Consider the following 21,098-nt stretch of genomic DNA (forward strand, 5'->3'; position numbering starts at 1 on the left):
GCTCAGGGGAATCAAGGGACATACAGGCCTCCTCTAGTTTGGCGATGTGCAGCAGGGCCCGGTTCTTGGTGCTGCTGAGGGTTTTCTCCAGGCGCTGAAGGCACATGGCAAGTTGCTTCTCCCCAGCTGCTGGAGTGCCAGCCTCCAGCCCCTCCCGGAGCCGCTCTGCAGAGGCTGCCGTGCAGCGCAGCAGCCAGTGGAGGGCGCTAAGAAGGGCTCGGCACAGTCCGATGCACTCCTCGGCTTTGCCGTGACAGCTACAGGGAAGGATGCAAAATTAGCCTCTGTTCTTCTAATGGCTGAAATCCGACCCACACCAATGTTCCCCAGAGTCCCTGGCACTCCCTTATTAGGGACTAGGGCTGCAAAGCTAGCAAAGTCCTGGGGAAGACGCTTAGCCGCTTTGGCTTCTACTGGACAAGATTTCAAATGAGCTACTCCAGACAGAGAGGAGGCACTCTGTCCTAAAGGAGTAAGAAAAGGAGGGGATGAGTGAGTGTGGATGGCAGGTGGGGAGAAAAAACATGGGAACCCAGAGTTGGTCTCGGTCTGTGTGCTAGGAGCTGCACCTGTGCACTAAGACAAGGCTAGAACGTTGTAAGCCCCCTTACCCCTGCTCTTACCTCAGACGGTCACAAAACATGTCCATGATGTCTAGCAATGCCTGGACACACAGGTCCCGAGAAAAGTCATCAAACTGTGGAAAGGACAGTGGAGATGCTACGGAATGCCCCTGTCCACCCCCAGGTCTCACATGAGGCAGATGGTGTGTTCAGGACTCCTGCTCCTCTCTCCTCCAACCTTGGGTCCAAGACTCAGCACCCTCAACACTGGACATTGGCTCCCAAGCACCAGCCGCTACTTGCCAGGATCCCCCTCCCATGGAAGACCAGCAATGCCAGCCAGAGGCATCATGTGCTGCCTATCCAGCCTCATGGGTCACAGGATCAGGGCCGTCAAGGAGGTGGGGCCTTGTCTGTCATCCCCAACCTAGCTCCTGAGTGCCTACGGTCATACCTTACTGATGGCTGTGAGGACAGAAGAGTAGGACACCATCTGGAGAGAAGGAAGAAAGATAATCTTTAGGTAACTAGTCTCCTACAGTTGAGAGGAACAAAAACTGAGGCTTCAAGTTGCTGTAGCTCTCCTGAACCTCAATCCCTTCCAGAGGCCCTCTTCAACCCAGGGAAGGAGAGGCAGTGTCACTGGGCACCACCCTGTTCCTGCCTCTGTCAGACTCACTGCAAATAGTATCAGCATAAGCCCATCAAGAAGATGATTTTGGGGATACTCAGAGGCTCCATGTTTCAGGCCAGGCACGGTGGCTCACGCCTGTAATCCCAGAACTTTGAGAGGCCGAGGCGGGCGGATCACGAGGTCAGGAGTTTGAGACCATCCTGGCCAACATAGTGAAACCCTGTCTCTACTAAAAATATAAAATTAGCTGGGTGTGGTAGTGCGTGCCTGTAATCCCAGCTACTCAGGAGGCTGAGGCAGGAGAATCGCTTGAATCAGGGAGTTGGAGGTTGCAGTGAGCCGAGATCGTGCCACTGCACTCCACTCAGCCTGGACGACAGAGTGAGACGAAAAGAAAGAAGGAAAGAAAGAAGGAAAGAAAGAAACAAGGAAGGAAGGAAGGGAAGGAAGAAGGGAAGGAAGGAAAAGGAAGGAAAAGAAAGAAAGGAAGGAAGGAAGGAAGGAAGGAAGGAAGGAAGGAAGGAAGGAAGGAAGGAAGGAGGGGGGGAAGGGGGCAAGGGGGAGGGGAGCGGAGGGGAGGGGAGGGGGAAAGACGGAGTAAGTTTCACTGTACAAACTCTTAATTGTTCTCCAGAACTTACTCTCTAGGACCCATCCAGGACACCTTCCTTGATCAACCCCCAACCTCTCTTACCAAGCTCAAACCCTTCCTCTGTGCTCCCAGTAATCACTTTAGGCTCATCATTACATGGCAGGTGCCTGCAGTCCCCACTAAATCAGAAGCTCCTTGCGGACAAGGATGCTTTTACTCAGTGACCACCACAAACTTGATAGTTGTAGAATGAATAAATAAAAACACACCGTTAGCTCAGCATGTCTCAGAGTAGCTTCCAAAGCTGCCCTATCCAATAGAGAAGTCACTAGCCCCATGTGGCTATTTAAATTTAAATTAATTAAAGTTAAATAAAATTTGGCTGGGCGTGGTCGCTCATGCCTGTAATCCCAGCACTTTGGGAGGCCAAGGCGGGAGGATCATGAGGTCAGAAGATCAAGACCATCCTGGCTAACACGATGAAACCCCATCTCTACTAAAAATACAAAAAAATTGGCCGGGTGTGATGGCGGGCGCTTGTAGTCCCAGCTACTAGGGAGGCTGGGACAGGAGAATGGCGTGAACCCGGGAGGCGGAGCTTGCAGTGAGCCGAGATCGCGCCACTGCACTCCAGCCTAGGCGACAGAGCAAGAGACTCTGTCTCAAAAAAAAAAAAAGTTAAATAAAATTTAAAATTTAAAATGCAGTTCTTCAGTCACACTAGCCACATTTCAAGTGCTCCACGGCCACACGCGGCCAGGGGCTTCTGTACTAGACAGGGTAGATAAAGAACATTTCAATCACTGTAGAAAGTCCTGTTGGACCATGCTGCTCCAGAGGTTCTCAGGTTGTTAAGAAATGTCACACATTGGCCAGGTATGGTAGCTCACACCTGTAATCCCAGCACGTTGGGAGTCCAAGGTGGGTGGATCACGAGGTCAGGAGATTGAGACCATCGTGGCTAACATGGTGAAACCTCGTCTCCACCAAAAAAAAATACAAAAAAATTAGCTGGGCATGGTGGCGGGCGCCTGTAGTCCCAGCTCCTCTGGAGGCTGAGGCAGGAGAATGGTGTGAACCTGGGAGGCGGAGCTGGCAGTGAGCCGAGATTGTGCCACTGCACTCCAGCCTGGGGGACAGAGCTAGACTCAGTCTCAAAAAAAAAAAAGAAAGAAAGACATGTCGCACACACACCCTGAGCTTGTGTGTGACATAAATTTGACAAACACTGGATTAAACATATACAGAGAACTTTACCACAGAACTTCTCAAAACCATGATATACTCATATACAATGAGAATCTCTAAGAAAACTGATGATAAAACAAAGCAATATTCTTTAAACGTACTTGACCAAGGAATCTCATGTACCTAGTATTTCCAAAATACATTTTAGGAAATTCTGCCTGAACAGTAAGTTCCCAGAGAACAGAGATGGTATTGAATTTATATCTGTTTCTCTAGCATCTAGCCCAAGAACTGGTATACAATAGATCCTCAGGAAGTTTTTATTGCTTGGAATAGATAAATTCTACTAACTAGTTGCCTTCTGGAAAAATCTTACCTTAAAATAAATTTCTGTTAGTAAAACCTATTCATCACCATCATAAGACTGGAGATCTAGTTCAAAATAATTTCTCCTAACTGAAATTAAACCCTACATAAAATCTTGTCATATTAAAAAAATAATTACAGAATGTTGATAAAATATAAATAATACCATAAAAAATAGTAACAGTGGTATACTCAAAATCAGTGGCAAAGCATACCAAAATACAAAAGCAGGATACAATGACAAAAACTATCAGGACAATCACCTCCTAGGCTGTCTCTGCTGGAGGAGTGGGAGCCTCCAAAGATTTAAGAAGAAAGCTGTCGGCCGGATGCAGTGGCTCACGCCTGTAATCCCAGCACTTTGGGAGGCCAAGGCGGGCGGATCACGAGGTCAAGAGATCAAGACCATCCTGGCCAACATGGTGAAACCCTGTCTCTACTAAAACTACAAAAACTAGCCAGGCGTGGTGGCGCATGCCTGTAATCCCAGCTACTCAGGAGGCTGAGGCAGGAGAATCCCTTGAACCCAGGAGGCAGAGGTTGCAGAGAGCCAAGATCGCACCACTGCATTCCAGCCTGACGACAGAGCGAGACTCCGTCTCAAAAAAAAAAAAAAAAAAGGAGAGGAAGAAAGCTGTCTGCTCAATCACTTGGGTATGGCAAACTTTCCATCCTGTGCGATTTCCTTCTCACCAGAATACACTGCTCTGTTCAGGCATCTTTCACTAGTACTCCTCGGTGAACAGGAGCAAAACAGAGAGGGCTTAAATACAATCAGTGCTCAGAACCACCATGCTGTGAGGCCAGAGCTAGTGTCTGATATCCATCAGAAAGCTGGGAGCCTGCCTGGGCAGGATGACCGTAACGTTCCGGCGAGTGTTTTGTTTATTTATAACTGATGTCCCCATAGCGAGTGCTTGGCAAAGAACTGAACCTTGCTGGATACCAACCTGCAGGGGGAGCTGGATGTCCCCACTAAACACTGACCCTCAAATGGCAGGAGAGAAATCCCCAATTCTGCATGTTCTGAGGGATGCCATTCATCAAAACGAATTTACGGTCTTCAAATGCTGAATTCTGTTCAGTAGATTTCTGCTAACTGTATCAATAAAGCACAGCTACTCCAGAGAGCTGAAAATGCTTTCTACATGACGAACTGTTTTACAAAGCAGGAACTGGCCTATTCCAGTCTTAATCATTCTATCACGGTAGCTCTGAACCACCACGGCCCTCAGGGTAGGAGACCCTCTGTGTGGCCACCTCGCTTGTGGCTAGCCCCGCCTGACCCTGCAGCTGCCCTCAAATCCTCGCCGCTCTTCTGAATATTCAACATCCCAACTATTCCTAAGTGCCCTCTACTCGCATAACATTGGGCCAAAGAGCCTCTTGACTCTGAAGGAAGAATAAATTACTAATTTTGCACAGTACTTGAGAGGTCACAAAGGTCTTTCGTATCTATTTACTTCTCTCTGTTACATCAGCCTCTTTCTCTTTCTTCCCTTTCCCATCAGTGTTTACACATTTCAGGACTCTTCTATTGGTTTGTTTGTTTTTTGAGACAGGGTCTCACTCTGTCACCCAGGCTAGAGTGCAGAGGTGCTCCCGGGTTCAAGCTATCCTCCCGCCTCAGCCTCCTGAGTAGCTAGGACTACAGGCACACACCACCATGCTTTATTGATTGATTGATTGATTGATTGATTGAGACAGGGTCTTGCTCTGTCGCCCAGGCTGGAGTGCAGTGCTGTGATCTCGGCTCACTGCAACCTCCGCCTCCTGCGTTCACGCCATTCTCCTGCCTCAGCTTCCCAAGTACCTGGGACTACAGGAGCCCGCCACCACGCCCGGCTAATTTTTTACATTTTTAGTAGAGATGGGGTTTCACCATGTTAGCCAGGATGGTCACGATCTCCTGACCTCATGATCCGCCCGCCTCAGCCTCCCAAAGTGCTGGGATTACAGGCATGAACCATCGCACGGGCTAAGTTTTTTTTTTTTTTTGAGACAGAGTCTCACTCTGTTGCCCAGGCTGGAGTGCAGTGGCACAATCTCGGCTCACTGCAACCTCTGCCTCCCAGGTTCAAGCGATTCTTCTGCCTCAGCCTCCTGAGTAGCTGAGACTACAGGCACATGCCACCATGCCCGGCTAATTTTGGTATTCTTAGTAGAGACGGTGCTTCACTATGTTGGCTAGGCTGATCTCGAACTCCTGACCTCATGATCCACCCGCCTTGGCCTCCCAAAGTGCTGGGATTACAGGCATGAGCCACCATGCCCGGCTGCCTAACTTTTGTATTTTTTGTAGAGACGGGGTTTTGCCATGTTGTCCAGGCTGGTCTCAAATTCCTGGTCAAGTGAGCTGCCCACCCACCTGGGCTTCCCAAAGTCCTGGGATTAGAGGTATGAACCTGGCCTAATTTCTTCTATTTTTTTTTTTTTTTTTTTTTTTGAGACGGAGTCTTGCTCTGTAGCCCGGGCTGGAGTGCAGTGGCCGGATCTCAGCTCACTGCAAGCTCCGCCTCCCGGGTTTAGGCCATTCTCCTGCCTCAGCCTCCGGAGTAGCTGGGACTACAGGCGCCCGCCACCTCGCCCGGCTAGTTTTTTATATTTTTAGTAGAGACGGGGTTTCACTGTGTTAGCCAGGATGGTCTCGATCTCCTGACCTCGTGATCCGCCCGTCTCGGCCTCCCAAAGTGCTGGGATTACAGGCTTGAGCCACCGCGCCCGGCCGTATTTCTTCTATTTTTAAAAGAGCTTCCTATAGACCCCACACTTCCATTTAAGCACCACTCCATCTCTACTGCTCTTCACATATATAAAAGTTCTTTTTTTTTTTCAATTTTACTTTTTTTTTTTTTTGAGACGGATTCTCACTCTGTTGCCCAGGCTGGAGCAGTGGCATGATCTCAGCTCACTGCAACCTCCGCCTCTCGGGTTCAAGCGATTCTCCTGCCTCAGCCTCCTGAGTAGCTGGGATTACAGGTATGCAGTACCACACCTGGCTTATTTTTGTATTGGTAGAGACAGGGTTTCACCATGTTGGCCAGGCTGGTCTTGAACTCCTAACCTCATGATCCACCCCCTCGGCCTCCCAAAGTGCTGGGATTACAGGCGTGAGCCACTAAACCCCGCCTTTTTAATTTTACTTTTTTAGTAGAGCCGGGGTCTATGTTGTCTAGGCTGAGCTCAAACTCCTCGCCTCAAGTGATCCCCCTACCTTGACCTCAAACAGTGCTGGGATTACAGGTGTGAGCCACCAGGCCCGGACAACATAAGAGTTTTCTACACTCTCTGGCTCTACCTGCACACTCTCCATTGACTATTCAACCCACTCCAATCACTTCTGTCCTGACCACTCTATGACTCTTCTTGTTAAGGTCATCAACAAACTCTTCATGTTAAATCCAATGGATCCTTCTCTCTTCTGATCTTACCTGACTTTCCAGCAGCATCCGACCCCTTGAAACCCTCCCTCATCCCTCAATCCTCTCTTGGCTTTTCTTGGTAACACTCTCACTTTTCCTCCCTACTCTCTGGCCCCTTCTCTTCAGACTCCTATGACGGTTTATCCTCCTAAGTGTGTTCCTTAAATGAGATTGGTTCCTCCGGAAGTTGGGTGTAGTCACTTCTTTGCTCACTCTCCTCTCTCTCTGCACAATCTCATCCATACCCATAGCTTTGATTACCATCAGTAGCTGGTGACTTCTAAACCAAAAGCTCCAGTCTAGAACTCTCCTTGAGTACCAGACACCTATGTTCAACTGCCTTCCAAGTATCCTCTTTTTGATACCCCACACAGGCACCTTAAATTGAAAAGGCCAAGATCAAACATGTTATCCTCACCCACATCCCAGCCCTACTCCACTCTTTTGCTGTCTCATGACCCATCAGGTATCTAGTGTCCAAACCAGAAACCTAAGCGTTATCCTTGACCCCTTCTCCTCGCACTCCCCTCATCCCATCAATCAAATCATTTCAATGCCACTTCCTAAACTGTTCTTAAATTCATCGTTTTTCTTCTGCTGCCACTTCCCAATTTTGTGCTAGTATCATCTCTCACCTAAAGTACACATCAAGAGCCTAAATCAGGGGTTGGAAAACTACAGCCTGCAAGTCCAATCTGGCTCATCACCATTTTTCTATTAGAACACAGCTATACCCATTTATTTACAGATGGGCTATAGCTAGTTTTGAGCTGTAATGATGGAATAGTGATGAGAGAGACCATGCAGTCTGCAAAGCTGAAAATACTTACTATCTGGTCCTTTACAGACAAAATATGCCACACTTAATGATCTCCCTGTCTTCTGTCTTACCTCCCTCCCACTCATTCTTCAAACTATAACCAGAGTGATCTTTCTAAAATTAATCCACAAATTTCCGCAATTAATCTATAAAGTCAAGGAAATCTTGATTACAAGATAATAGGATTTTTATGGGAACTTAATGAATTGATTCTAAAATTTGTCTGGAAATGAAATGTCTGAAAACAGTCAAAAAATTTTTGAAAAATAAAGAAACTAAGGGAAGATTTGTCCACCAAGGTATCAAAACATACTATAAAGCTATAACAAAGTTCTGGTGCAAAAAAAAGAGAAAGAGGCCAGGCGTGGTGGCTCACGCCTGCAATCCCAGCACTTTTGGAGGCTGAGGCAGGTGGATCACAAGGTCAGGAGTTCAAGACCAGCCTGGCCAAGATGGTGAAACTCTGTCTCTACTAAAAATACAAAAATTAGCTGGGCGTGGTGGTGCACGCCTGTAATCCCAGCTACTTGGGAGGCTGAGGTAGAGAACTGCTTGAACCCAGGAGGCAGAGGTTGGAGTGAGCCAAGATCGTGCCACTGCACTCCAGCCTGGGAGACAGAGTGAGACTCCCTCTCAAAAAAAAAAAAAAAAAAAAAAAAAAAAGAGGCCGGGCGCGGTGGCTCACGCCTGTAATCCCAGCACTTTGGGAGGCCGAGGCGGGCGGATCACAAGGTCAGGAGATCGAGACCACGGTGAAACCACGTCTCTACTAAAAATACAAAAAATTAGCCGGGCGCGGTTGTGGGCGCCTGTAGTCCCAGCTACTCGGGAGGCTGAGGCAGGAGAATGGCGTGAACCCGGGAGGCGGAGCTTGCAGTGAGCCGAGATCGCGCCACTGCACTCCAGCCTGGGCTGGGCGACAGAGCGAGACTCCGTCTCAAAAAAAAAAAAAAAAAAAAAAAAAGAGAGAGAAAGATACCAGTGAAATACACTAGGGTGTCAAAAAATGGACCCTTGTGCACAAGAGAATTTAGAATTTAAGATATGACAAAGAATGGCCTATTCAATAAAGAGAGTTGAGCCATTATCCATCTATTTGAACAAATAATAAATGTGGATCCCATCCTCATACCACAATAAATTCTAAATGGCTCAGAGAAAGTAAATACAAAAAATAAAAGTCAAGTGTTGGCAGAAATTAGAGAATATATTTTCATTTTATTTTATTTTTTATTTTGAGATAGGATCTCACTCTGTCACCCACGCTAAAATGCAGTGGCGTGATCTCAGCTCACTGCAACCTCTGCTTCCTAAGCTCAAGCAATTCTCCAGCCTCAGCCTCCTGTATAACTGGGACTACGTGCTCAAGCCATGAACTACCGGCTTTTATTTTATTTTATTTTATTTTTTTTGAGACGGAGTCTCGCTCTGTTGCCGAGGCTGGAGTGCAGTGGCGTGATCTCAGCTCACTGCAACCTCCACCTCTTGGGTTCAAGTGATTCTCCTGCCTCAGCCTCCCAAGTAGCTGAGACTACAGGCACCCACCTCCACGCCCAGCTAATTTTTTTTGTATTTATAGTAGAGACGGGGTTTCACCATGTTAGCCAGGATGGTCTCAATCTCCTCACCTTGTGATCTGCCCACCTCAGCCTCCCAGAGTGCTGGGACTACAGGCGTGAGCCATCACGCCTAGACTAATTTTTTAATTGTTTGTAGAGACAGGGTTTTGCCATGTTGCCAAAGCTGGTCTTGAACTCCTGAGCTCAAAGCAACCTGCCCGCCTCCGCCTCCCAAAGTGCTGGGATTATAGGTATGAGCCAAAATGCCCCACCAAGAGAATATATTTAAATCTCTGAAGCAGAGAAGTCCTTAAGCAGACAAAAGCCCAGTAAGGGAAAAAAAAAGGATAAAACTGACAAAAACATAAAAAATTTCTGCATACTAAGAAAAAAAATTACAGGCGGTTCTCCTGTCCAGCCCACCACCCCTGGACTATCCCTGCATATAAGTTCCCCCTAGCAAAACCCTATGTGGCATCTGCTGTCTTCAGGTTCCTTCAGCCTCTTGAACCTGGTGCCATCCCTAGCAAATAGGGGTCCAGCACAACAATTGGTGAGCCAGTCAAGAGGCTGTGGAGAAAATCCCATCAGTCTGAGACAATGGGGTCTGGGAAGGGGAAATCCAAAGGGAAAATCTCATTATTAACAACAACAGGCCGGGTGTGGTGGCTCACGCCTATAAACCCAGCACTTTGGGAGGCCAAGGCGGACGGATCACCTGAGGTCAGGAGTTCAAGACCAGCCTGGCCAACATGGTGAAACCCTGTCTCTACTAAAAATATAAAAATTAGCTGGGTGTGGTGGCAGGCACCTATAATCCCAGCTACTTGGGAGGCTGAGGCAGCAGAATCCTTTGAACCTAGGAGGCGGAGTTGCAGTGAGCTGAGATCGTGCCATTGCACTGCAGCCCGGGCAACAAGAGTGAAACTCCATCCATCTCAAAAATTTTTTTAAAAAAAATTAGATTTAAAAAGTGATATAAAACTCAAAAACATACATAACAAATAAGGATTACAAGATAGATTATATTAAATGACACTTAAAAATCAGTAAGAATTCTGGTCGGGCATGGTGGCTCACACCTGTAATCCCAGCACTTTGGGAGGCAAAAGTGGGTGGATCACGAGGTCAGGAGATTGAGACCATCCTGGCTAACACAGTGAAACCCCGTCTCTACTAAAAATACAAAAATTAGCCAGGTGTGGTGGTGGGCACCTGTAGTCCCAGCTACTCGGGAGGCTGAGGCAGGAGAATGGCATGAAGCTGGGAGGCAGAGCTTGCAGTGAGCCGAGATCACGCCACTGCACTCCAGCCTGGGCAACAGAGCAAGACTCTGTCTCAAAAAAAAAAAAAAAAAAAAAAAAATCAGTAAGAATTCTTTTTTGGGGTGATGAAAATGTTCTAAATTGATTGTGATGATGTTTGCCCAACTCAGTGAATATACTAAAAACTAGGGTGCCAAGAGTAGTAACTCATGCCTGTTTATCTCAACACTTTGGGAGGCTGAGCCAGGAGGATAACTTGAGTCCAGGAGTTTGAGACCAGCCTGGGCAACTAAACCCTTCTCTACAAAAAATTAAAAACATTAGCCAGATGTGGTGGTGCCTAACTGTAGTCCCAGATACTCAGGGGGCTAAAGTGGGAGGACAGCTTGAGCCAGGGAGATCAAGGCTGCAGTAAGCCATGATTGTGCTACTGTACTCCAGCCTAGGCAAAGGAGTGAGACCCTATCTCTGGAGAAACCCTGTCTCTACTAAAAATACAAAGATTAGCCGGGCGTGGTGGCACCCGCCTGTAGTCCCAGCTACTTGGGAGGCTGAGGCAGGAGAATGGCTGGAAACCAGGAGGCAGAGGTTACAGTGAGCCGAGATCACACAGCTGTACTCCAGTCTAGATGAAGGAGTGAGATCCTGTCTCATACACACACAAAAAAAGCCCTAACAAAAAAAAATCAAAAAATAGGCAAATGATATATTTATTTGTGTATTTATGAATACATAAATTATATATTAATAAATATATAAGCCGGGAGCAGTGGCTCACACCTGTAATCCCAGCACTTTGGGAGGCCAAGGCAGGTGGATCACTTGAGGTCAGGAGTTTGAGAACAGCCTCGCTAACATGGATAAACCCCGTCCCTACTAAAAAGACAAAAATTATCTGGGTATGGTGGTGCATGCCTGTAATCCCAGCTACTTGGGAGGCTGAGGCAGGAGAACTGCTTTAACCCAGGAGGCAGAGGTTGCACGTCACTGCACTCCAGCCTGGGCGACAGAGGGAGACTCCATCGAAAGAAAAGAAAAGAAAACAAAAGAGAAGAGAAGAGAAAGGAAAGAAAGAAAGAAAAGAATATGCACATTATAATATGATATAATTATTTGCCTCTGGAAAAAGTTTTAAAAGATTCTATCCAGCATTGGCAAAGGTGTGGGGAAATACTGTGAGACATTGTGGATGGGGTATAACCTAATCCAGTCATTTTTAGGGGGATATTTGCAGGATCTACTATAATTTAGTATGTATATATTCTTCAAATCACATATTCCATTGTGAGGTCTCTACCCTAGAGAAACACTTCCAGATATGCAAACAGGTAGGTAGAAGGATATTCAGTGAAACATTGATTATAACAGTAAAAAATTACAAACAACCTAAATTAAAGTACATATGGGCTGGGCCAGGCACAGTGGCTCACACCTGTAATCCCAGCACTTTGGGAGGCCAACGCGGGCAGATCACTTGAGGTCAGGAGTTTGAGACCAGCCTGGCCAACATGGTGAAACCCTGTCTCTACTAAAAATTTAAAAATCAGCCAGGTGTGGTGGTGCATGTCTGTAATCCCAGCTACTTGGGAGGCTGAGGCAGGAGAATCACTTGAACACAGCAGCGGGGATGGGAGGAGGCTGCAGTGAGCCAAGATCAAACCACTGCTCTCTGGCCTGGGCGACAGAGCAAGACTTCATCTCAAAAAAAAAAAAAAAAAAAAAAAGTACATATGGTGTATTATGTAGCAATGGTTTAGGGGTGAGTTCCATGGCTCATGCCTATAATCCCAACACTCTGGGAGGCCAAGGTGGGCAGATTGAGCTCAGGAGTTCAGGATGAGCCTGAGCAACAAGGCAAAACCTTGTCTCTACAAAAAATGCAAAAATTGGCTGGGGGTTTTGGCGTGCACCTGTAGTCCGAGCTACCTAGGGGGCTGAGGCAGGAGGATGGCTTGAGCCAAGGAGGTCAAAGCTGCAGTGAGACACTATTGTGCCACTACACTCCAGCCTGGGCAACAAAGCAAGGATCCTGACTCTAAATTTTTTTTTTTTTTTTTTTTTTTGAGACAGAGTCTTGCTCTGTCACCCAGGCTGGAGTATAGTGGTTCGATCTTGGCTCACTGGAACCTCCACCTCCCGGATTCAAGCAATTCTCCTGCCTCAGCCTCCTGAGTAGGTGGGACTGCAGGTGCATGCCACCATGCCCGGGTAATTTTTACCATGTTAGCCAGGATGGTCTCGATCTCCTGACCTCGTGATCCACCCGCCTCAGCCTCCCAAATTGCTGAGATTACAGGCGTGAGCCATTGTGCCCAGCCTCTAAAAAAATTTTTTAATAAAAAAAAATCTATGTGTCAACTGAGAAATACCATTCAGCAATTAAAAATAATAAGAAGAAGAATGGGGCCAGGCATGAGTGGATCACACCTGTAATCCCAGCACTTTGGGGGCCAAGGCAGGAGGATCGCTTGAGCCCAGGAGTTTGAGACCAGCCTGGGCAACAAAGTGAGACCCCATCTCTACAAAAATGTAAAAATTACCAGCTCGGGCAACATAGAAAGATCCCGTCTTTACAAAAAATTTAAAAATTAGCCAGGCATGGTGGTGAATGACTGTAGTCCCAACTCCTTGGGAACCTGAGGTAGGAGGATTACTTGAGCCCAGCAGGACGAGGCTACAGTAAGTTGTGATCCTGCCATTGCACACTCCAGCCTGAGTAACAGAGCAAAACCCTGTTTCAAATTAAAAATAAATAAATAAAAAGAATGTACTACTAACATATACAACATAAATAATAAATCTCAAAAACATTTATGTTAAACAAAAGACAGTATAAGAAATATATCCCGGCCGGGCGCGGTGGCTCAAGCCTGTAATCCCAGCACTTTGGGAGGCCGAGACGGGCGGATCACGAGGTCGGGAGATCGAGACCATCCTGGCTAACATGGTGAAACCCCGTCTCTACTAAAAAATACAAAAAACTAGCCGGGCGAGGTGGCGGGCGCCTGTAGTCCCAGCTACTCGGGAGGCTGAGGCAGGAGAATGGCGTAAACCCGGGAAGCGGAGCTTGCAGTGAGCTGAGATCCGGCCACTGCACTCCAGCCTGGGCGGCAGAGCGAGACTCCGTCTCAAAAAAAAAAAAAAAAAAAAGAAATATATCCCATCTGACTACATTGCTATGAAATCCAAATAAAGGCAATTGTGGAAGAAGCGAGTGGACTTCTTCTGAAGTCCACTTCTTACTGAAGAAAGCAGTAAAAGGGAACTTTCTGAGAGAACAGAAATGTTCTGTATCTTATTTTGGATGCTGGTGACATGGGTATATACAATTGCTAAAACTCACTGAATAGGCCGGGTGCAGTGGCTCACACTTGTAATCCCAGCACTTTGGGAGGCCGAGGCAGGCGGATCACGAGGTCAGGAATTCGAGACCAGCCTGACCAACATGGTGAAACCCCATCTCTGCTAAAAATACAAAAAACTTGCCAGGCATGGTGGGGGACACCTGTAGTCCCAGCTACTCGGGAGGCTGAGGCAGGAGAATAGCTTGAACCTGGGAGTCGGAGGTTGAAGTGAGCTGAGATCGCCCCACTGTACTCCAGCCCAGGCAACAGGGCGAGACTCCATCTCATTAAAAAAAAAAAAAAAAAAAAAAACCCTCACTGAATTGATCTTAAGATCTTGTATGTTCTTTTTCAGATGAAGTTTCGCTCTTGTTGCCCAGACTGGAGCAGAGTGGGGCGATCTCAGTTCACTGCAACCTCCGCCTCCCAGGTTCAAGCAATTCTCCTGCCTCAGCCTCCCGAGTTGCTGGGATTACAGGTGCCCGCCACCACACCTGGCTAATTTTTGTATATTCAGTAGAGGCGGGGTTTCACCATGTTGACCAGGCTGGTCTTGAACTTCTGACCTCAGGTGATCCACCCACCTTGGCCTCCCAAAGTGCTGGGATTACAGGATTGAGCCACTGCACCTGGCCCAAGATCTTTGTATGTTATTCTATGTTAATTAAAATATGTATATCTTTAAGGAAGTCTTGTCATGTGACTCCTCCACTTAACACCCTTTAAATAATTACTTGTCACCCTAAAATAAAGCCCAAATTCCTCAGCATCACTCAAAAGTCTTTTATGACCTTATCGTTCTCTCTCTCTAAACCACTCTCCTCCTTAAAGTGCCAGCCTAGCAGTTCTGAAGGTATGGTCCAGGAACTCCCCAGGGTCCCCAAGACCTTTCAGGGGGTCTAGGAAGTCAAAATTATTTTAAAAATACTACTAAGATACTGTTTACCGCCGGGCGCGGTGGCTCAAGCCTGTAATCCCAGCACTTTGGGAGGCCGAGACGGGCGGATCACGAGGTCAGGAGATCGAGACCATCCTGGCTAACACAGTGAAACCCCGTCTCTACTAAAAATACAAAAACTTAGCCTGGCGAGGTGGCAGGCGCCTGTAGTCCCAGCTACTCGGGAGGCTGAGGCAGGAGAATGGCGTAAACCCGGGAGGCGGAGCTTGCAGTGAGCTGAGATCTGGCCACTGCACTCCAGCCTGGGTGACAGAGCGAGACTCCGTCTCAAAAAAAAAAAAAAAAAAAAAAAAAAAAAAAAAAAAAAAAAAAAAGATACTGTTTACCTTTTTGCTCTTTTTCTCTCACAATTGTACAGTGGATTGTCCTGGAGGCTCCATAACATGTGATGATATTATATTATTAAATGCATCAACAATTGAAATGCATCAACAACTATATAACTTAGTCATGGATATTTTCCAAATTACCAATTCATGATGTGACAAAAATCATGCATAGATAAAAGATCTATTCAAGGTACAACAAAAAGAGACCAGTTAATTTTATTTCATTTTATTTTTCTTGAAGGTTTTTTTTTTTGAGACGGAGTCTCGCTCTGTTGCCCAGGCTGGAGTGCAGTGGCCGGATCTCAGCTCACTGCAAGCTCCGCCTCCCGGGTTTACGCCATTCTCTTGCCTCAGCCTCCCAAGTAGCTGGGACTACAGGCGCCCGCCACCTCGCCTGGCTAGTTTTTGTATTTTTTTTAGTACAGACAGGGTTTGACCGTGTTAGCCAGGATGGTCTCGATCTCCTGACCTCGTGATCCGCCCGTCTCGGCCTCCCAAAGTGCTGGGATTACAGGCTTGAGCCACCATGCCCGGCCTTCATTTTATTTTTTATTGAGACAGAGTCTTGCTCTGTCGCCCAGGCTGGAATACAGTGGCATGATGTCGGCTCACTGTAGGCTCCACTTCCTGGGTTCAAGCGATTCTCCTGCCTCAGCCTCCTGAGTAGCTGGGATTACAGGTGCGCACCACCACGCCCGGCTAATTTTTTGTATTTTTAGTAGAAACAGAATTTCACCATGTTGACCAGGCTGGTCTCGAACCCCTGACCTCAGATGATCCACCCACCTCAGCCTCCCAAAGCACTGGGATTACAGGCAGGAGCCACCACACCTGGCCAATAATATTTTTTTTTTAATATTTGAAGAAATTTATTCTGAGTCAAACATGAGTAACCATGGCCCTTCAGGAGGTCCTGAAAACATGTGCCCAAGGTGGTCGGGTGCAGCTTGGTTTTATCCATTTTAGGGAGGCATGAGATCAAATACAATCAAATATATTTAAGAAAAGTCTCAAAATTTTTAAGAATGTAAAGGGGTACTGGGACTGGGCACAGTGGCTCATACTCATAACCTCAGCACTTTAGGAGGCAAGGCGGGAGGACTACTTGAGGCCAAGAGTTCAAGACCAGACTGGGTAACATAGTGAGACCCCATTTCTACAAAAAATACAAAAAAAGAAAAGGAGAAAAAATAAAAGAAAAAGGAGTCCTGAGAACAAACTTCTTTTCTCTAGCCATACCAAATTATTTTCGGTTCCTGAACAACATTATGTGAGTTTTGCCGCCCACCCTGTGCATATGCTTTTCTCTGCTTTGCACACACACTCTCCTCAATGTGCCTGGCTAACTCCTACTCAACATTCAGGTCTTGGTTTAAATATCACTTCCTCCACAAAGCCTTCCTTGATTGTTCAGACTGGACTGGGTGCCTTTCCCATGTATTCCCAAAGCAAGGACAGTCCCAACTTAACAATGGTTCATCTTACAATTTTTCGACTTTATTTTTTTTATTTATTTTATCTTATTTTATTTTTTGAGACGGAGTCTCGCTCTGTCAACAGACTGGAGTGCAGTGGCACAATCTTGGCTTACTGCAACCTCTGACTCCCTGGTTCAAGCGATTCTCCTGCCTGAGCCTCCCAAGTAGCTGGGATTACAGGCACTCACCACAATGCCCAGCTAATTTTTGTATTTTTAGTAGAGACAGGGTTTCACCATGTTGTCCAGGAGGGTCTCGATCTCCTGGCCTGGTGATCCGCCCACCTCGGCCTCACAAACTGCTGGGATTACAGGCGTGAGCCACCGTGCCCCGCCTTAATTTTTCGACTTCATGATGGTGTAAAAAAGATTCATGTTCAAGCTGGGCATGGTGGCTCAAGCCTGTAATCCCAGCACTTTGGAAGGCTGAGGCAGATGGATCACTTGAGGTCAGGAGTTCCAGACCAGTCTGGCCAACATGGTGAAACACTGTCTCTACTGAAAATACAAAAATTAGCTAGGTGTGGTGGTGCACGCCTGTAATCCCAGCTACTCAGGAGGCTAAGGCAGGAGAACTGCTTGAGCCCAGGAGACGGAGGTTGCAGTGAGCCGAGATCGTGCCACTGCACTCCAGCCTGGGGGACAACAGTGAAACTCCATCTCAAAAAAAAAAAAAAAAGGCCGGGTGCAGTGGCTCAAGCCTGTAATCCCAGCACTTTGGGAGGCCGAGACGGGTGGATCACGAGGTCAGGAGATCGAGACCATCCTGGTGAACACAGTGAAACCCCGTCTCTACTAAAAAACTACAAAAAAACTAGCTGGGCGAGGTGGCGGGCGCCTGTAGTCCCAGCTACTCGGGAGGCTGAGGCAGGAGAATGGCGTGAACCCGGGAGGCGGAGCTTGCAGTGAGCTGAGATCCGGCCACTGCACTCCAGCCTGGGCGACAGAGCGAGACTCCGTCTCAAAAAAAAAAAAAAAAAAAAAAAAAAAGAGAGAGAGAGATACGCATTTAGGTCAGGCACAACCTAAATTACAGGCTGATGCCTATAATCCCAACACTGTTGGAGGCCAAGGTGAGCGGATCACCTGAGGTCAGGAGTTCGAGACCAGCCTGGCCAACATGGTAAAACCCCATCTCTACTAAAACTATAAAAATTAGCTGGGTATGGTGATGCATGCTTGTGGTCCCAGCTACCTGGGAGACTGAAGCAGCAGAATCACTTGAGCCCAGGAGGTGGAGGTCGCAGTGAGGAGAGATCACGCCACCGCACTCCACCCTGGGTGACAGAGTAAGACCTTGTCTCAAAAAAAAATATGAGACACGCATTCAGTAGAAATTGTACTTCAAGTGCTCATACATGTAGGCCATTATCCTCAGTGAAATAACTCAGAGATAGAAAGTCAAGGAGGTTGCAGTGAGCTGAGATCACGCCATTGCACTCCAGCCTGGGAGACTCCATCTCAATAAAAAAAAGAAAGTCAAATACCACATATTCTCACTGATAAATGGGAGCTACACAATGGGTGCACATACAGAGTGAACTAATAGACACTGGAGAATATAGAAGGTGGGAGTGGGGTGAGGGTTGAAAAATTACTTATTGGGTACAACATTCACTATTGGGGTGATAGGTATACTAAAAGCTCAGATTTCACCACGATGCAATATATGCACATAAGAAATCTGCACTTCTTGGGCCAGGCGCGGTGGCTCAAGCCTGTAATCCTAGCACTTTGGGAGGCTGAGATGGGGGGATCATGAGGTCAGGAGATCGAGACCATCCTGGCTCACACAGTGAAACCCCATCTCTACTAAAAAATACAAAAAACTAGCCGGGCGAGGTGGCGGGCACCTGTGGTCCCAGCTAGTCGGGAGGCTGAGGCAGGAGAATGGCGTAAACTCAGGAGGCGGAGCTTGCAGTGAGCTGAGATCTGGCCACTGCACTCCAGCCTGGGCAACAGAGCAAGACTCCGTCTCAAAAAAAAAAAAAAAGAAGGCCGGGCGCGGTGGCTCAAGCCTGTAATCCCAGCACTTTGGGAGGCCGAGATGGGCGGATCACGAGGTCAGGAGATCGAGACCATCCTGGCTAACACGGTGAAACCCCGTCTCTACTAAAACTACAAAAAATTAGCCGGGCGAGGTGGCGGGCGCCTGTAGTTCCAGCTACATGGGAGGCTGAGGCAGGAGAATGGCGTGAACCCGGGAGGCAGAGCTTGCAGTGAGCTGAGATCCGGCCACTGCACTCCAGCCTGGGCGACAGAGCGAGACTCTGTCTCAAAAAAAAAAAAAAAAAAAAAAAGAAAGAAATCTGCACTTCTGGCTGGGCGTGGTGGCTCACGCCTATAATCTCAGCACTTTGGGAGGCCAAGGAGGGTGAATCACCTGAGGTCAGGAGTTCGAGACCAGCCTGACCAACATGGAGAAACCCAGTCTCTACTAAAAGTATAAAATTAGGCCAGGCGCGGTGGCTCAAGCCTGTAATCCCAGCACTTTGGGAGGCCGAGGCGGGCGGATCACGAGGTCAGGAGATCAAGACCATCCTGGCTAACACGGTGAAACCCCGTCTCTACGAAAAATACAAGAAAAATTAGCCGGGCGAGGTGGCGTGCGCCTGTAGTCCCAGCTACTCGGGAGGCTGAGACAGGAGAATGGCGTGAACCCGGCAGGGCGGAGCTTGCAGTGAGCTGAGATCCCGCCACTGCACTCCAGCCTGGGGCACAGAGCAAGACTCCGTCTCAAAAAAAAAAAAAAAAAAAGTATAAAATTAGCGGAACGTAGTGGTATGCGCCTGTATTCCCAGCTACTTGGGAGGCTGAGGCAGGAGAATCACTTGAATCTGGGAGGCGGAGGTTGCAGTAAGCCAAGATCGCACCACACTGCACTCTAGCCTGGCGATGGAGCAAGACTCTGCCTCAATCAATTAATCAATCAATAAATAAAAAATAAGGACAGGCGCAGTGGCTCATGCCTGTAATCCCAACACTGGGAAGTCAAGGCGGGTGGATCACCTGAAGTCAGGAGTTCGAGACCAGCCTGGCCAAAACAGTAAAACCCCATCTCTACTAAAAATACAAAAATTATCCAGGTGTAGTGGCGGGCACCTGTAATTCCAGCTACTCAGGAGGCTGAGGTAGGAGAATAGCTTGAACCTGGGAGGTGGAGGTTGCAGTGAGCCGAGATCAAGCCATTGCACTGCAGCCTGGGCAACAAGAGTGAAACTCCATCTCAATAAACAAACAGGCTTTGTGTTTGATGATTTTTCCCAACTGTAAGCTAGAGTGTTCTGAGCACATTTAAGGTAGGTAGATGGCCGGGCATGGTGGCTCACACCTGCAATCCCAGCAATTTGGGAGGCCAAGGTGGGCAGATCACAAGGTCAGGAGTTCGAGACCAGCCTAGCCAATATAATGAAACCCTGTCTCTACTAAAAATATAAAAATTAGCCAGGCATGGTGGCAGGCACCTGCAGTCCCAGCTACTCGGGAGGCTGAGGCAGGAGAATCACCTGAACTCAGGAAACAGAGGTTGCAGTGAGCTGAGGTCACACCATTGCACTCCAGCCTGGGTGATAGAGCAAGACTCTGTCTCAAAAAAGTGGTAGGTAGATGACCTTTGGCAAGTTATGTGTATTAAGTACATTTTCAACTTATGAGTGGTATATCAGCACATCACCCCATTGTAAGTTGAGGAGCATCTGTACTCTATTCTAACCTTTATCATAAACCCATCTAGTGACTGCTTATTTACATGTCTATATTACCCACTAAATTCTCTGTGTACTGGCATCAGATCTTATTCACAGCTATGTCCCCAGGGGCTAGCACTGTCTGGCACATAAAAGCATTCATGAGGCCGGGCGCGGTAGCTCACACCTGTAATCCCAGCACTTTGGGAGGCTGAGGTGGGCAGATCATGAGGTCAGGAGATCGAGACCATCCTGGCTAACACGGTGAAACCCTGTCTCTACTAAAAAAAAAAAAATACAAAAAATCAGCCGGGCATGGTGGCAGGCGCCTGTAGTCCCAGCTACTCGGGAGTCTGAGGCAGGAGAACCCAGGAGGCGGAGCTTGCAGTGAGCCAAGATCGCACCACTGCACTCCAGTCCGGGTGACAGAGCGAGACTCCATCTCAAAAAAAAAAAAAAAAAGGCCGGGCGCAGTGGCTCAAGCCTGTAATCCCAGCACTTTGGGAGGCCGAGATGGGCAGATCACGCGGTCAGGAGATCAAGACCATCCTGGCTAACATGGTGAAACCCCGTCTCTACCAAAAAAGACAAAAAACTAGCCGGGCGAGGTGGCGGGCGCCTGTAGTCCCAGCTACCCGGGAGGCTGAGGCAAGAGAATGGCGGGAACCCGGGAGGCGGAGCTTGCAGTGAGCTGAGATCCAGCCACTGCACTCCAGCCTGGGCGACAGAGCAAGACTCCGTCTCAAAAAAAAAAAAAAAAAAAAAAAAAAAAAAAAAAAAATTCATGAGTATTTGTTGATAGAACAAGTGAATGTAATCCTATTTCTCTTTTGGTGGTTGTTGTTTTTAAGAGATGGAGTCGGCCGGGCGCGGTGGCTCAAGCCTGTAATCCCAG

At 47.6% G+C, this 21,098-nt stretch overlaps 1 protein-coding gene across 4 annotated transcripts in view; it reads right to left on the reverse strand.

Moving 5' to 3' along the window:
* Nucleotides 1-21,098, reverse strand: part of MED24 (mediator complex subunit 24) — a 44,359-nt gene that overhangs the window by 20,560 nt on the left and 2,701 nt on the right. For all 4 annotated transcript variants that reach the window (XM_050762573.1, XM_050762575.1, XM_050762574.1 and 1 more), the window contains 3 exons: nucleotides 1,018-1,056; nucleotides 624-697; nucleotides 25-257 (listed from right to left, as the gene is read on the reverse strand). In XM_050762573.1, coding sequence (XP_050618530.1) covers nucleotides 25-257; nucleotides 624-697; nucleotides 1,018-1,056 — 346 coding nt within the window. The remainder of the gene's footprint in view (nucleotides 1-24; nucleotides 258-623; nucleotides 698-1,017; nucleotides 1,057-21,098) is intronic.

This window comes from Macaca thibetana, chromosome 16, assembly GCF_024542745.1.
Source record: "Macaca thibetana thibetana isolate TM-01 chromosome 16, ASM2454274v1, whole genome shotgun sequence".
In the NCBI taxonomy this organism is placed as follows: Eukaryota; Metazoa; Chordata; class Mammalia; order Primates; family Cercopithecidae; genus Macaca; species Macaca thibetana.